General features: G+C 35.5%; 1 protein-coding gene across 1 annotated transcript; it reads left to right on the forward strand.

Annotated features, from left to right (window-relative positions):
* The first annotated feature begins 22 nt into the window (after window positions 1–22).
* On the forward strand, window positions 23–5951 carry LOC147065628 (larval cuticle protein A3A-like). The gene is made up of 2 exons (XM_085957029.1): window positions 23–35; window positions 5500–5951. Exons 1-2 carry the CDS (start codon window positions 23–25, stop codon window positions 5949–5951), a joined length of 465 nt encoding a protein of 154 aa, XP_085813155.1.
* Window positions 5952–16875: the final 10924 nt, after the last annotated feature.

The following is a 16875-nucleotide window of genomic DNA, read 5'->3' on the forward strand; positions in this document are numbered from 1 at the left end:
AAACAAATTGTATAAATGTGCGATGGTGACAGCTGGTGACTCAGCTACACGTAGGACAACGATGCCGCTTCGCATCGTTTTGGATTGTATCGCTTCAAACCGCATCGCGATCGCGTTCGCATCGACTTCGCCCACGTAAGACGCCCTAACACTGCATTTCGCCTTAAAATAGTGTGTGTGCAGGGCACGCTGGTAGAAATGTGAATTTTGTTGGAAATGATCAAATTGGATTTGGTAAAAAAGAAGAATACATAAGTATTTTATTTATTATTAATTTATAATGCTTCTGTAATCTCACATTTACTGCCAAAAATAAACGGATCGTGGTCACTTAATAGGACACCTAAGCTATCAGGATGCTATGGGGTGGGTCTATTAAAAATCCGTATATTATAATATTCGTTTTTCGCTTCCGCCTCGCTCTTTTATGAGTACATTCTTCATTACCAGATACGTACACATATAGCCTGCAGCTGTATATAACTGATGGAATGCTCATCTACGTCTCTGCGAACTATCGAACCCATGAGTGGTTATCATGTGTGTATCCATTAGTGTCTGTTTGTGTCATCCGCGCCGCGCTGTCTATAGGGTAATATTATCACCTTGGAGGTATGCGTGCTTGTAAAAGCGTTGTGAATATGGTGATACAAGCAATTCAGCTCAATTCTCCCCCAGGAATTTCTCACTCTCTCTCTCCATTCGATTACATTTTGGCCTCTCTGCAGTTCTCTTGACGTTGTCCATCCATCTTCTGCGAGGGCGGGTCAGGCACCGTGTGGCTACTGATGTTGAGAAGGTCTGCATTAAGATGCCAGTGCCTTGATTAACAATACAATAGTTCAACAGAGACTGTCAGTGTGTTTGACCTTTCTTGATCCAAAACTTACTGAAACTGAATAGATCTACGTACAGATAAAATCTACAATAAAAAAATGTGATGATTAAGAAATACATATACGTACACAAGTTTATAATATATATTAATATTAATATATTAATAAAACTGAGCAGATTATTTTTGTAGACGTATTGCACAATATTACACACTTTAATAATTGGTTGTGTGAGTTTGATTATTTCTAATACACACACAGCAGAATATTGTTATAAATCAAAATATAAAGCGTTATTTCTTTTCGATTAAAATGATTAATAATAATGTGTACTTTATTATTTATATTGCAAAATTGACACACTTGAGGATGTATAGATACCGAAAGAAAAATATCGATTCTTAATATAGGGCTGTTACTTGAATTATCATTTAATTATACCTATCAAACATCAAATTGCATCGCACAGCCATTTTTTTTAAACGCTATTCTTCAAGTGAAATAGTGACTTTGTGTGTGTTTATCTCACTTAATTGATTGACCCGCCACGCCGCCCCCCCTAAGCCCAGGCTCCCAGTCTAGAGCCCTGTCAGCCCCCCCTTGTGGGAGTCATGATATAAATACATAAGTAAATAATCTTTGTGTATCTTATAAAACTCATAAATCCAATCTCTTTGCATAAATCCTATTTAGACAAAATGGTGACACACGATAGTAATTATTCCTCTGTGTAATATTCCTGCATCCTTAAAATATCTAATCTTTAAAAAAAAATATTTATTAAAACCTTCTAAACCATGTTCATTTAACAGAAAAGTTGGCAAACCTTCTAAATAAACCGTTGTCAGTTTGTCTAGTGACAATTATTATGTCATGTTATCTATGTTTTAATTTTTTGAATATCGAAATTCTATTTGAAATGAAAATTAGACAGTTTCTACTGTCTTTTGAAAAAAAGAATATTTTGGATTAACGAGGTTTAAAAATTTTTAACAGAGCGACGATAATATTATAAATATGTTAACAAATTAAGAATGAAACGGATTCATTATCGTATTATGCACTAATTGCGTGATATAGAATACTAAACAATAAGTTTAAAATGTCCATAGTGTGCGATAGTTCAACGTGGTAGCGTGTCAGGGGCCGCGGTCCAAACGTGGCCCGCCAAAGTGAAAGGCAATCCTCCGCCATGGTATAACATTGCAATCAGATGTCCATAACAATTGCAATAAAAATAATATGCATTGAGAGACGATATAAAAAATCCAATATACCGTTTAGAATGATAATTTTCTTTAACTTCTAATTGATTTAATTTTGTACTCGATTTGAGTCATTTTTTGCAACCCGGGTTTCACTTTTTAGCGTCATGCGCATTCACCAATAATTCAAAATAAGCCTTATAAATATGACTATATTCTAAAACATTAGAGCGAGAGGTTTAAAAGAATACTATTTTATGTAATAAAAATACTTTATGCAGTCATCAAATGTTTAAAATAAATATAAAGGATAATAAGGCTTAAAAATTATATAAATAGATTATCTACAACGTTTAAGGAATGTCCAGGATCATGCTTTGAAATTTTGACCTACGCTGAGCATGTCCCCCTTTTGAATATTAATGTAAAAACCCGTAGTAAATACCTTATGGCTTATATTATACTATTAATACATTCAGTAGGTCAAAATGTCATTACTCGTAAAAATGGGACTAGGTAATGTGTTGGGAATATAATAAATTTAGCTAATGAGAAATGTCACTAGGTACATATACTTATCTACCCACTAAATAAAAAAAATAGAATTTAATTTCAGATTTAATCAAGTAGGTATACTCGGTTGACAGTATTAATTTTCAATAAATATGAAATGCATACTTCACCATATCACGCTCCAGCATCGGAGCATATTATAAGAAACATAAGTACTCACTATTTTCCTTAAACCATCGCCACGTCCTGCAACTTTTGTCATGAGTCCTGCAAATAATAGATCGCTTTTGTGGAATCACTGGAGGGTGAGTGAGGGTCGGTCAGGTTGATTGATCCCGTGTGGATATGTCCCACATGTTTTAGCCACGTGTACCAGGATATCTATCAGACGTTTAGATAGTTACGGTAATTAACTATCTCTATTGAATAATGAAATACATATTATAGTTCGCAAGTCGCCGATTGTCAAAGACTTCACAGTACACGATGCATGCTTAAATTGGATGCACCTAACTTATACAAAAACTGCAACAATTGCAGCGTTTGGCAAACTTTACTCATTTTGCATATTTTATTTTGGCATTTCGTTTTGTGTTGTATGAGATACTGAGTTATTTTAAGATTTTTGCAAGTGTACCTACATGATATCCGTTTGCACGACAATATTACAGTTAGAATAAAAAATACTGATTGGAAATACGTTTTCTATTCGTAAACCGAATTTAGTTTCAAAGTCTTGGTCCATGGTGACTGATTTTCGCAGTTATACCTATTATCTCATTAATCTGATCTGTGTTGATACGAGTACCTTACGCACCAGCCTTACATACTACAGAATTTCTTGGTTTTGAGTCATAAAATCATGTGAGAAGTAAACAACGAGAAAATTCAATCAGGGATGCCATATCAGTGGGTACCAGAATACATGGACTGAAATGATGCCATAAAGAATATGTGCCATAGCATGTGGATAGATTTTCACCACAATGCACCACTAGAAAAGGGAAAATGGAGTAAGCCCATTGTACCTTCCCTAGTTTGGTGCCCTGGTTTGTGGAGTTTCTTTAGAATAGCTTTGAATGAGCTTAAGCTGATACTGAGGCTATGGACAGGACACACAATGGGTAAAAGATTTGATGTCCACATGGGAAGAAGCGATTTGCAGCTTTGCGATGAATGTGATGTTTTGGAGGACATTGTACATATATCAGTAAAATACCCTACATATGAACGACAACTGCGAATTGCGGATATCTGTAAGAATGATGATGAATTGAAAGGTGCCCTGGCGGTGGATAGAACGGAAGAGCTCGGTAGAATAATTGTAAAGTTCTTTAACAGAATTGGAGTGAGGGCCTGATCGGCGGATCCTCTTCCAAATGAGAAGAGGTGACATGACAGCGAGTCGCAGTCAAAAACTTGGTAAAATCGTAAAAAAAAGAAAGAGAAGATTAAATGCCAAAACATCTATTGTCTAAGGCCAAAACGGTTATTTTTTTAAGTAAACATTTTCAGGAAACGGCTTGATGGGTATCAATGACGAGGATTTTACCTCAACATCACCAGGCGCACAAAAACCCGTCAGCCCTTGCTACAGCTTTTTTAAATAACGGTCTCCACGGGTCCCTACCCATAAGGGATCCTTTCCAATCCCACAACAACCGCAAACATCGCATACGTAAAATAGATTGTATCATAATTATTATCAGGAGTGTGACAAACCAGGGTGGGTTCTGGCTATATGCAACAACGGTCTCCTTCTGGTTCTGTCCCTATCCTTCGTGACCATTTTAAAATACAGCAGTGATTGGTAACTGAGGTCAAAATATCAGCACAATATATCTGGAAAATAAACTTAAAATATTGTTTAGAATAAATTATATTTATAAATTAATATCACTCATTCATGACTTCGTTTTTTCTTTGCAGTTTGGAAAACTCAACAAAAGGTACTCGATGAGGTTATACATACACAGACGAGTGACACAACAAAAGCGTTAGAGGGAATTAGAATGTAGTATATATAGAGGATGCAAGCCCTAAGCCTTCATAAGTTCATTGAAAAGCTCGCGTGAAACTTCGACAATATGGCAATTAAGGTTGGTTTTGCAATTATTAAGCTGTATGGCAAGGAAGCGTGGGAATTTGGATTTGTGTGATAATTTCAAGCGCTTTTATATTATATAATATAATATAATATAATATATGTGAAGTGGTATATACAGTGTTGTGGATTTAATTTAATTATATTTAGGTATCGTTATTTAGTAAAATTATAAATGATTTAATTACTTATATATTTACATTACGAAATCTAACCACTGTTAAATGTATTACAATACCTTAGTTATATTTGTATCTTATTGATTGATTGTTGTTTGATTTAATAGAACGCATTTTTTGTAGTACTTATTCCACTTTAATCAATAAATTTGGACCGGTTTCGTCCGCCTCAGAGGGAGATTTTCAACTGAAAGACAGAGGGGCAACTGAGGGACATTTTTGTAATTTTCAATGCGTTTTATTAAATCAAACAATACAATGCAGTTCCACCATGAATTGACAGTTATCAAAAGAAAAGAAATTATTGATTGATACCTAAACATTAAATCTATATAGTTTTATCAAAGTAAATTGAAAATGAAAAAGCTTCTCTCCTTATTAATTCTTTAAGTATCTTTAAATCTTAATTTGAGCAATCGTAAAATTATTAAGTACCTACGTATAACGATTTGGGTTTGTACATTTTCTTCTCAATGTCTTACAAATTCCTAAAAAATAAAGCTTATTTAAACACAATATTTACAATCTCAAACGGAAAATAATGAATGTTTTTCTATTATTTTTTCAGCTATTATTACTTGCCGCAATCGTCAGCGTTGCACACGCGGGAGTCATAGCAAGTCCTGCGTATGGTTTCGCACATGGCGCCCCTGCCTACGCAGCCCCCGCTTACGAATACGCACACGCACCCTTGAGCTACGCTGCCCCGGCGATCCCTAAATACGCCGCCCCTATCGCGTACGCAGCACCAGTCGCCAAATACGCCCCTGTCGACGACTATGATCCCAACCCTCATTACTCATTCGCGTACGACATTCAAGACGGACTAACAGGCGACTCGAAGAGCCAACACGAGACCAGAACCGGTGACGTCGTGAAAGGATCGTATTCCTTAGTAGACCCTGATGGTACAAAGCGTACTGTTGATTACACGGCTGATCCTCATAACGGATTCAACGCTGTTGTCCACAGAGAACCGTTAGCTCATGCTGTAAAGGTAGCTGCTCCTATTGTAGCAAAGGCTCCACTTGCATATGCCGCTGCACCAGCGCACTATGCTTTTGCTCCAGCATTAGCTAAAGCGTATGGACCAGCATACCCTGCTTATCATTAAGCGAGGGTTTATTATCACTATCTATCGCGCCATTGTCATAGTACCTAATCATATATGCAGCGACGTTTTCCTTGACTCAAATTACGCAATTGATTAAATGGGGCCTCCAATAGTTTTAAATAACATAAATATAATGGAAAGTAGGTATACTACTGTTTGTATGTATTGCAGTTTGTAAAAAATGAGACTTTTTAAGCGAGTAAATTTAATTAAACGCGATTAAACCGTGTTTGTATAATATATATAAATTGAAAATAGAAAGTCGTTGAAATGCATAAATTTATTTAGAAAATTAAAATTTTCTTTATCATGTAAGGGGTCTCAAAATTAATCAGAGCGTCAGGCGTCTGCGTCACTAAATGCGCTACTATATGATTCATAGTTTTAGAATGTATTTAGTAAGTGACGAAACCTGTATTATAATTGAGTAATATATATAATTAATATCATTTTTATGTTTCTGCGTTATGTATTATACTGGAACGAATTGAGATCAATAAAAATGTACGTTTAACGCTTTTGCTCGTTTAAATCATTCATTGCGCAATTGTTGTTAATGTTTTGTACAGATTAATGGTGGAAATAATGGTGAATTTATGCAAGGCAGGTCGTGCACCGACTGGATCGAATAATGTTCAAATACAAGAGCCCACTAAAGATATCTAAGCAGGTACTGTATTATTATAATAAAATAAATTGATTTGTAAATTATATGGTGAGTCAAAAATCAATAATCGAGCTGTAAACAAACACGGAGTTCCAATGTACTTATTTAATACTGATCAGATGATTTGAAAGAAATATAAACATTATTTTATTTTTTACAAACACTATATAGCATTCACGAGTCACGGCACATAGGTAGATAATATTATTTCATCCAGGGTTATGGACAAGGATTCATCAGATAAATATTAGGCAAGAATGTATGAATAAGATGTGTACTTAGGTCATGATCCCCACATCCTGAAACGGGCCCTTAGATCAGGATCTTTGGCGCCCCTCCTACCTATCGCTAAAGTTGAATTATGGGATTGGGTACTGTTCGGTTATCAGGAATACAGCGGAAAACACATTTTGAAAATAGCCGATAAACTGGATTATTTGTTGGGTTAACCTAACCAAACCTAACCTAACCTAACCCAACCTAACCTAACCTAAACTAACCCAAACTAACAAATGATCCAGTATATCGGGTATTTTCAAAATGTGTTTTCCGCTGTATTCCTGATAACCGAACAGTACCTGGGATTGTTTAGTATTGACACACAATAATCAAAAATTGCATCCCACAATCACATATTTAAAAATTTTAATAGGTACCTACTCTCCAAGTAAAATAGCTATTTTTACTATTAGAGAAAAATTTGTAATGTGTGTTTATCTCAACTGTCTAGTTGACCTGCCACGCCAGGCACCCCTGAGCATGGGCCCCCAGATTAGTGCCCTGACAGACCCCCCCTTATGGGGTCCATGACTTAGGTAGATACATTCAATAAGAATATTTAAAGTCGGATATATTGGACATGTTTTTAATTGTAAAAAATATAGTTAATTATGGTTATTTTATGTTATGAACTTTATTTACTTAATCACTACAATCTGCGAAATCCCTAGCTCACTAATAAAATGATAATAAATATCAATGCTAAAGCTACAGTGCAGATATAAATCACGTTGTCTGGCAATGTCCACTTTACAATGGTTAAAGACGAGGATTCATTGAAAAAAAGTAAAAATTATCAATTAAATGAAATTTTTACAGCTCAGCCAAAGATCAAAGCGATTCTGTGCATCCAAATATTTTGGAGAGAATGTAACTTACAACACTACATGGTTGAAGTGAACATTATGTACCTACTCATTATGCATTATATGTACTTATTAAAAAAATATATAATACAATAATTAATCATGTATTAATGGCTGAAACTTTGTAGCTTAATATATTATAACAAAAAAATGTTAAAGATCTCATCAAAAATACTGGTTCAGTTTTAAATTGATTGATTCATTAATTCTTTTGAATTGTGTGTTTTAGATTCTGTAGATCTGTTGAAGATCGCTGGTGTAAATAAATATAAATAATAACAATAGTAACTATAAGTTATATCTAAGTCAATAATGACAGGGTAGAAGGTATTTTCTATAACAATCACGTAGGCTTTGATTCACCTAAGAACGCATATTGCGCAATCTTCGACGAGCACGCTGACGTTGACCCAAAGGCTCGGGTTATCCAACAGTCGAAGACGCAGTAGGGCAAAATGGTTGCGCAACAAGAAATTGCACTAGATCACGATTCTCCCGGAATTGACACCCGGCGACCCACAAATCTTCCGAGTGGGTACCTCCTGATTGCACTTACAGTATGACATGGAATTGTTAAGTCACTCAAAGAAAAAAAATAAGCCGTAAGTAACCATGACAAGTGTCAGTTGTATAATTATCACGGTTAATGTAAATTGTACGTAAAACATTTCACCGTGGCACAGTTCGCCATGAGCTTTCTGATTGGAAAGAGATGAGATTCAATATGAATATTTATAGCTGATTTTGGCAAAATTCATGAATTCAAGAATGAAAACCTAATCTAACCTAACCTAACAAATGATCCAGTGGGTATATGGGCTATTTTCCAAATTTGTTTTCTGCTGGCTTCCTGTAAAGTGTAAATCGACAAGAACCGTGTTTCATTTAGACATTGTTGTTTGATTTAATAAAACGCATTTTTTTTGTAGTACTTATTCCACTTTTAATAAACAACAATACAATGGAGTTCCACCATGAATTGACAGTTAACAAAATAAAAAAAAATATTTACACATGACTTTTATGTTAGTAGGTAGGTACTATGTATACGACCCAAAGAGGTTGGACGGTATTTAATATACAGAATATATATTTCCGATATAACATTTCACGGTGAAGTGTGATACGGCGAACTGCGTACGTACAAGTTTCCGCACACGCATTATCACAGGTGGATGACGTGCATAGTTTCTGAGGATGTCGAAAAAAAACGATTCAAATGGAATAGTACAAACTTAAATCAGAATAGTACAAAATTAATACAGTCGATAGAATTAATGAATTAATGCTAGGTACATATTATTATGTTATTTATCATTTAAATGTATTTACCGTACTGTTTGTTCCCTCAGTAGATTACCTGGAAAAACACAGCCCTTTGAGGATTTCTGTCGTTATCCAATCTTCTTCCTTCTTCACGGAGCATGTCAGTAATAATTACGCCCAGTGGGTGTAGTCAAGCCATGCGCTCAGAATTACCTAATATCAATTGGAAACTTATAAATGCCGACAGTAAATCAGAATTTATAATATTTTCATTGTATTTTTTCGTAAAGAAATTATGATGGAAGGTATTAATGTAGGCAGTTATATAATCTTGCCCCAGAATGTATAGAATTGAGATGAAAATATTTTTATTCTTTTATTTTATTTATTAAGGAAACAAACAGTTACATATTGATTACAAAAATTAAAAATATGATAATGAAAAGTTATTGCAACCAGCAAAGTTTCCATGTATACATTATAATATAGTTAAACCTAACAAGATATAGAGTAAGAAAAACATAAATATAAAGAAATTACATAAGAAAATTACATGAGAAAAATGAGGAAGAATAATGAATAATTAAATTATATACAAAAAAGTAAGATAAAAAAAATATATATATAAGTATATATATCGATTAATACAAAATTTTGGAGATAGCGCGTTTAAATAAAACAGGTGAATTATTAAAAGGATCAACGGTGGAGAAATACATATTATAATTTAAATAAGAGCGCCGAATAAAAGAGTTTTGTGCATAATTAGAACCGCTACGACTGATATGGTACAAAGTTTGGTTTCGCGTAAATCTTGATGGACAATGGAAACCCACCCTTTCGAGTAGGTTTGGCGAGTCAACAAAACCATTGATAATTTTAAAAAGAAAATATTGATCAGATATAGAACGTCGACTTTCCAAAGATGGTACCATAAAAGTTGCAGTAGTCGAAATAAAATTAGATAAATCATAACAGTAAGTTTTAAAATTGACGTGCTTACGAAATCGCTTTTGTACCGCTTCGAAACGATTTATGTATGTAACGTACTGTGGATTCCACACGACAGAAGCAAACTCAACTATGGATCGAACATATGAGAAGTAAAGTACCTTCAGAACATCAGGTGATCTTAATGGTTTAGAGATCCATAATCCAAATAATGTCTAATTAAAACACTTAAAAGTACGTAATACAAGGCTACCGAAATATAAGGGAAATACAGAAGAAAACAGGTAGACAAGTAAATTAGAAAATGCAATTATATATATTTATATAAAATTCTGATTGACTCAAAAGTAGGTTAGCAAGTAGGTACTTGTAAATATCTAGCTTATCGAATCTAATAATATTAGAGCAGTACTGTCTACAATGTTCCACGAATAACGCGTCATTTATTAGATCACAATGCTATACGCTCATCTATTTCCGGTACGACAATTCACGGTGAACTGTGATACGGTGATATATACTACGTTATATATACTACTACTATACCTCAGTTGAGGCACGGTCTAAAAAGATCGTGGCTAGGCGATGCGCGGATTGCGGGTCGTGGGTGCAAATGACGCATGTCAAACGAAATATAATTTGTCATATAAATCCAACATGTGTCCATTTAATGTTCTATTTATTGTTCTATCAGTAACAATAATAATATATTCATTTACATGTTTTCTTTTTAAAGTAAATGGGTAACGTTTTTAATCATCTTTACACGATGTAAGAATTAATACGCCCGTCGCCATCACGAAACAAATTGACGTGTTTCCAGCTCGACGTTCTCTCTCCGAATGGCAGCGAGTCCAAAATTTCGTCGCGCCTATGGTTAAAAATTATTTGCCGTTTCACTGATGTACCTATCACCTTAAGCGGGCTTACAGGACATGGAATTACATTAGAGAAGAATACTAATTAGTAAGCCTGGTTGACACTCAATTGATACATTATCCGCAGCGTATAGTATTTTATCCATTAATTAATTTAAAATAATATATTAATAATATTATGCAAGTTCATTGTGAAGTTGTTGGCACAGTTTAATAATAAAAAAAACTATAATATTTGTTATTTTATTATTATGATATGAAAGTCACGTACTGCTGTTAGTTTAAAGTAGGATACACCGTGATTCATCGCCATTCAAATTGAATGCAGAAACGTTTATTTTTATTTATTGTATGTTACTATGTTATATTATGGAATTTATTTATTCTGGTTCAATAGCATGTTTTGATGCAAAAACATTCTAAGCAGAGCCAATGTCAATGCTCCGGTCATTGGCAGTCAAGTTAACTGAAGCAAAACGAAAATGATATAAAAACGTAAAAAGAAATAAAAATGCTGATAGGTTTTTAGAATAATGGCAAAAAAGATATTATAATATATAAGCCGGTAATTAGGTTCCTAGGTCAGTTTGTGAGTATTGAGCCAGTTTTAAAGGGATGAAAATGTATCCATGTCCATTTCATTTGTCTATCAGTCGTTGTGGGAAGACATTGTATTAAATAAACTAAAACATAATAATATGCAGTACATATAATTGTTAACCAGGCTCTGTCAATCTCTCAGATCATAATATTGTTTTAGAGACGATTGACAATAAGTCGCTTGCCAGTATAAGGTGAAAAGCAAAAATGGTTCTGGCAGAAAACACCAACTCAATTAGTTGTTATTTCCGGCCAACATTTCGTAATTTTTCATTTAGTTCGTTTGCACAAAACTGTTTGTAAGCGAATGTATATTTTATAAAAAATAGTGTGTTTTTCCAGACGGTAGAGCTTGAAATAAGGAACATTTTGGTAGAACTAACTCAATATGTAATTTTTTCGAATTATTGTCTTCTGCCAGAACAGTGACGATATTCACATAATGTAATACTAGTCAGGATCGGTTTCGTCCGCTTCAAAGGTGGGTATCAACTGATACAATGCATTTATACAGTATTACAGCTTTCTATTTATCTATACTAACGAATTTCAATGAAAAAAATATTTAATACTTAAACTATTTATTTAATTCAAAGAATAAGACACAAGATTTGAGAATGTAACATTCTATATATTGAACATACATAATTTTAAAACATCCCATGCATATTTTTTTTTATCACCATGTCCGATCCTATAGGATCATATGGGCCTCCACAGAGTAGAGGTTTGTATTAACAGATTTTGTTTTTTACGAGAAATGGATGTCAGCCACATGCTCAACCTATTAGGTCCATACCCTGACAGACGCAAATTGAAAAACAATATGTGTACTTGCCAGACCCAGGATTCGAACCTGAGAACCATGGCGTGATAGTCTAACGCTTATGCCACGCGGCCACCGTGGGTGTATGCATATACACACTAGAAAAAATCATTTCGCAGAAAAAAAATACGACACCCGACGGGACTTGAATCTGTATCTGCTGGATTAGCGCCAGTATGCTTTTCCAATCAAACTAAATTAAATGGCCGTCTTACTAAATTACGGCGATTTAGACTAGTAGTTGTTCATGTCGAACAAGATCTTCTTGTCAACGTGTTAAAACTGTGAACTAACAAGCCCCTCCTATTTAGTTAATCGGACTTCAACTCCAGCGACTTCCGGTTATTGCCTAGATCTTCTTGTCGGACAGTACATGCATCATTGCGAATTTAAATAGTCGTAATTTAGTAAGATACCCGTAGCTAAATTGTAAACCATACTCGCGCGAATCCAGCAGATACATGTTCAAGTCCCGTCAGGTGTCGTCTTTTAATGCGTTCATGTTATTGACATATTCTGTGACATGCCTAAGTATTTATAGAAATGTAGAAATTATCTACCTGTATTTTAATAATAAAAATCGTCTAAAAAATATCAAATAAGATGAAAGCCTTCAACAACGCACGTGTATAGCAGTTTTTTTTTAAATTGTGCGATCGTTGAATTGGAAAATATTTTTCTTTTTATACTTTCGTTTTCTGTCGCTAGATGTCCCTAGTGGCACTTATGCTACCTTTTAATAATATTAATAATAATGCTGTCTGCGAGGGAGGATCCTGGAAAACGTACGTATGTGGAGGCGTCCAATTCCTATACAACTATACAGCGAGTATCAACCACATTCGCCGCGGATATACCACATGTACGTACAGTTTTTAGATAATTAGCAGTGACTCCATATGAAATCAGCGCAATGTTAGTTAATTTAGAACTCTCACAAATAAATATTAAATAAATAAATAAGTATTTTTTATATATTTTTGGTGTAGTAGTTATCTCCCTATACGATATTCTCTTAATTCCATAATACGTCAATAAAAATAGGAAACGATATTGTAAAAACGCAATTAATATTGGTTGACATCAATAGAATTAATACTAATATGATTTACAAAAACTAAATATTCAAAGATTAAATCAGATATGAGCAAGCAATTCCGACTTAACCAAATTGAGAGAATCATTCATCGATTCGTTTATATTGAAAGTAAAAATCTTCTATACCAGTGTTACGAAACGAATTATTATGGAGATCGTGCAAAACGTCAAGTTTTTTTTATTCAGATTCTATTCAAGAGCTTTTTTTGCACACCCGGAATCGATCTTTACAAGAAAACTTTCATTATCTACAACCTTGATGAGATAAATGAACATTCGGTCAATAGTCCCAGTATCAATAGACACGTATCGAATAAACATCCTTGTAATCGTCTAACAATGTTTTTTGATCGGTGTATTTATTGTAAGAATGTAACTGCAAGTCTATAGAATGAATCATACAGATGAAAAAGATCTATTCATCCATCATACATCTTGAAATAAAATTAAAAACTTTATAGTTCTGTCAAGGCACAAATACGTAGTACTTACGTATTAGTATCATTATGTAATTTAGGACAAGTATTAAAGAGCAATAAAGTATGAAAAATTGGTGACACTGTCACGGAATGATTCGGGGTTAGGACCGGAGTCAGACAGGGTTATGTCCTTGCTCCGTTTCTCTTTATCATCCTCGTTGACTTCATACTACGGAAGTCATTACCATCTGACCGAGGCATATCTGTTAACCACACGGTGAAGCTATGCGACCTGGAATACGCCGATGACGCTGTCCTATTCGACAACTCAATCGAGGGCGTTCAAGGGACAATCGACAGGTTGCATGACAACTCGTCTCGCGTTGGTTTGAAAATTAACACGAAGAAAACCAACGTTTTATGCAACAACACCTGTCCCGATCCAGATTTCCCTCTGATTAGCAAGGGGCAACGCATCGAGAGCGTCGACAGCTGAGATGGCACTTTGCAGGGAGAGCTCGCTATCCGAATGGGAATCGCTGGAGCAACATTTACCTCAATGCGAAGTGTCTAGGACTCATGATTGTACTCGGTCAAAGCCAAATGCCGCCTATTCGACGCTTGCATTCTGACGGTGCTGCTTTACGGTAGCGAATCGTGACACTTTACGAAGGCTCAGAGCAACTGTATACTGAGATTCGAAAACAGATGTTTTCGACGGATACTAGGTGTGCGGTGGTATGACTTTAGGAGCAACGAGGAGATAAAAGACCTCACCAAGCAGCCTCTCATCACGCTGAGAGTAAAGAGGCGACGTTGGACGTGCTGCGGATGCCAGAAAAGAATTTCAACCTGGCTTGCCTGTTATTCCAGCCAACCGGATTCCGGCCTCCTGGAAGGCCGCTAAATACTATCTATATAGTGTATACGGCGGAACTACGGGATGCTGGTTTGACATGGAACGATGCAAGAAGACTGGCGACGGACAGGGATTCTTGGAGGCGCCTCGTGCTGTCCATATGCTCCAACTAAGGGGCGGATATGGCAGAAGAAGAAAAAGAAGAAAGCATGAAATATGTAAACATAATATTATGATGACGGATGCTACTTTGCTCTACAAAATCAGCTAAAGTTTTGCATCCTCTCTTGTCGTACAACAATTCTGATGTACCTACAAGACGCTGAGCCGACCAAAACTGACATACGGGCTGGAGTGTCGGACTCTCGCTAAGACTGATGAGTGTGCGCTCGATATATTCGAGAGGAGTGTGCTGCGTACGGTATATGAACCCATTGTAGGGGTTTTACCCAACTCTACAACTGACATGTTATTGTCTATGCTCATTTTTAGAGCACGACGATAACAATAACGAGACGGAAACGTCAGTAGTTGTCAAAGAGAGCTTCAAAAATGTAGACGTTACGAGATGCTCGTCCTTTCCTAAAAATATCAAGTTAAAAGTATTATAATAAACCTGTACGTGTACATCATAGATTAATATACGTTTGTGTATCTTACCATGTTTTATCTCCAGAAATGTAATTGTTGTGCTTTATACAAAATACGAAACGATATAAATACGTGTTTCCTTATAATACCACATTACACATCCAAACGCACCCGTCTGAATATAATATATTAAATGGGATAAGATGACAACTCCAAACACCACCAATACCATATTGGAAGGAGAAGAATGGAGCATTATGCATTACCCGGAGTTCTACATTTTTTTCCAAGAAAAATGTACATATCTCGAAATTAGTTATATTTGATAGACTCTCATGGGCGAGCCATGTAGCAAGAATAGTCAGTGCTCAACCACGGAGGGGAATATTGGATATAATGCCGGGTGGACCCGGCATAATATGTCGATTGGCAGGCCTTGACTACGGTGGTTCGAAGGTGTCGACAAAGATGCTAAAGCAGCCTGCGCAGACACCTGGAGAATACTGGCCCAGGATAGGGGGAGATGCAGGAGGTTCTTGGAGAAGGCTAAGATCCGCCCTGGGTTGTTGGGCTACTTATGACGATGGTGATAATGCAATAAATAGAACAAAATAAATATAATATATACTTAATCCATAACTGACAGTTGATAATGTCATTTTAATCTGTTATGCTCAAATTAGAAGAGCAGTGTCAACTTACAATAATCATTGGCTACGGTTATCTCAACCACTGACTCTGGACTCTACTCTTTATATTGAGTGTACACTATCCGTAAAACGAAATTGTGTCCCTGGAAAAGTGTCTTATGTTATGGACTAAGTCACAACAAATTAGTTGGGCATAACGCCCGAGCGTTATGCTCCAGGGAAATCGGGCAGAATTATAGGTACATATTGAAAATTTATTACTTTGACCAGTCAGTTTGCATAATGCTGCTTATTATTCGGGAAATATGATATTAAGTATAGTGGGTACATTGCAGATGGAAAACGGCGGAGCAGAGGGTGAACACTCGACCATGCAATCAGTGACTTTGCAGCCATGCGGACACGTTCATGCTTGTAAAATTACATAGGTTCCGTAGATTAGATTAGGTAAGGTTACGTTAGTTCATATACATATATTATAGTTAATAGTGTATCGGAGTTCTCAGGATCAGCGCCCACACCACGGCAGGTTACTTGACACTTCTGCAACAATTTCCCGCAAGCTGTTGAGTGTATGCGGCAACTGCGCAGTGATGTGGGCGCTAAGCATTACTCACATAAACGGTATTAATAGATAGGTAACTGAGGCGTCTAATTCCAAAAAGCGATAAGTCCACATTTGGTCAAAATTGAGAAAAAAATACGCACGTGTTCTTTGTATAATTTTACACAATATATATTGATCTATTAATTTTAAAACGCGACATAACCCTATAAAAAAATATTTTAAGTCTCGATTTATTACAAAAAGCGCTAAGACCGTGTTTCATATTATTTAAAGCTTGGTTGATTTCGCGCGTGTTTACGTCAACCAATAAGGGAATTTTCAATATTGAAAAGGGCGTTTCCCGTGCTGTAGCATCTGGTAAACTCATGACAGTGCCATGGAAATATTTGCATTGTGCGGAATAAAT

This window comes from Rhyacophila brunnea, unplaced genomic scaffold (genome assembly GCF_057557595.1).
Source record: "Rhyacophila brunnea isolate RB1 unplaced genomic scaffold, BYU_Rbru_1.0 scaffold_6, whole genome shotgun sequence".
Lineage (NCBI taxonomy): Eukaryota > Metazoa > Arthropoda > Insecta > Trichoptera > Rhyacophilidae > Rhyacophila > Rhyacophila brunnea.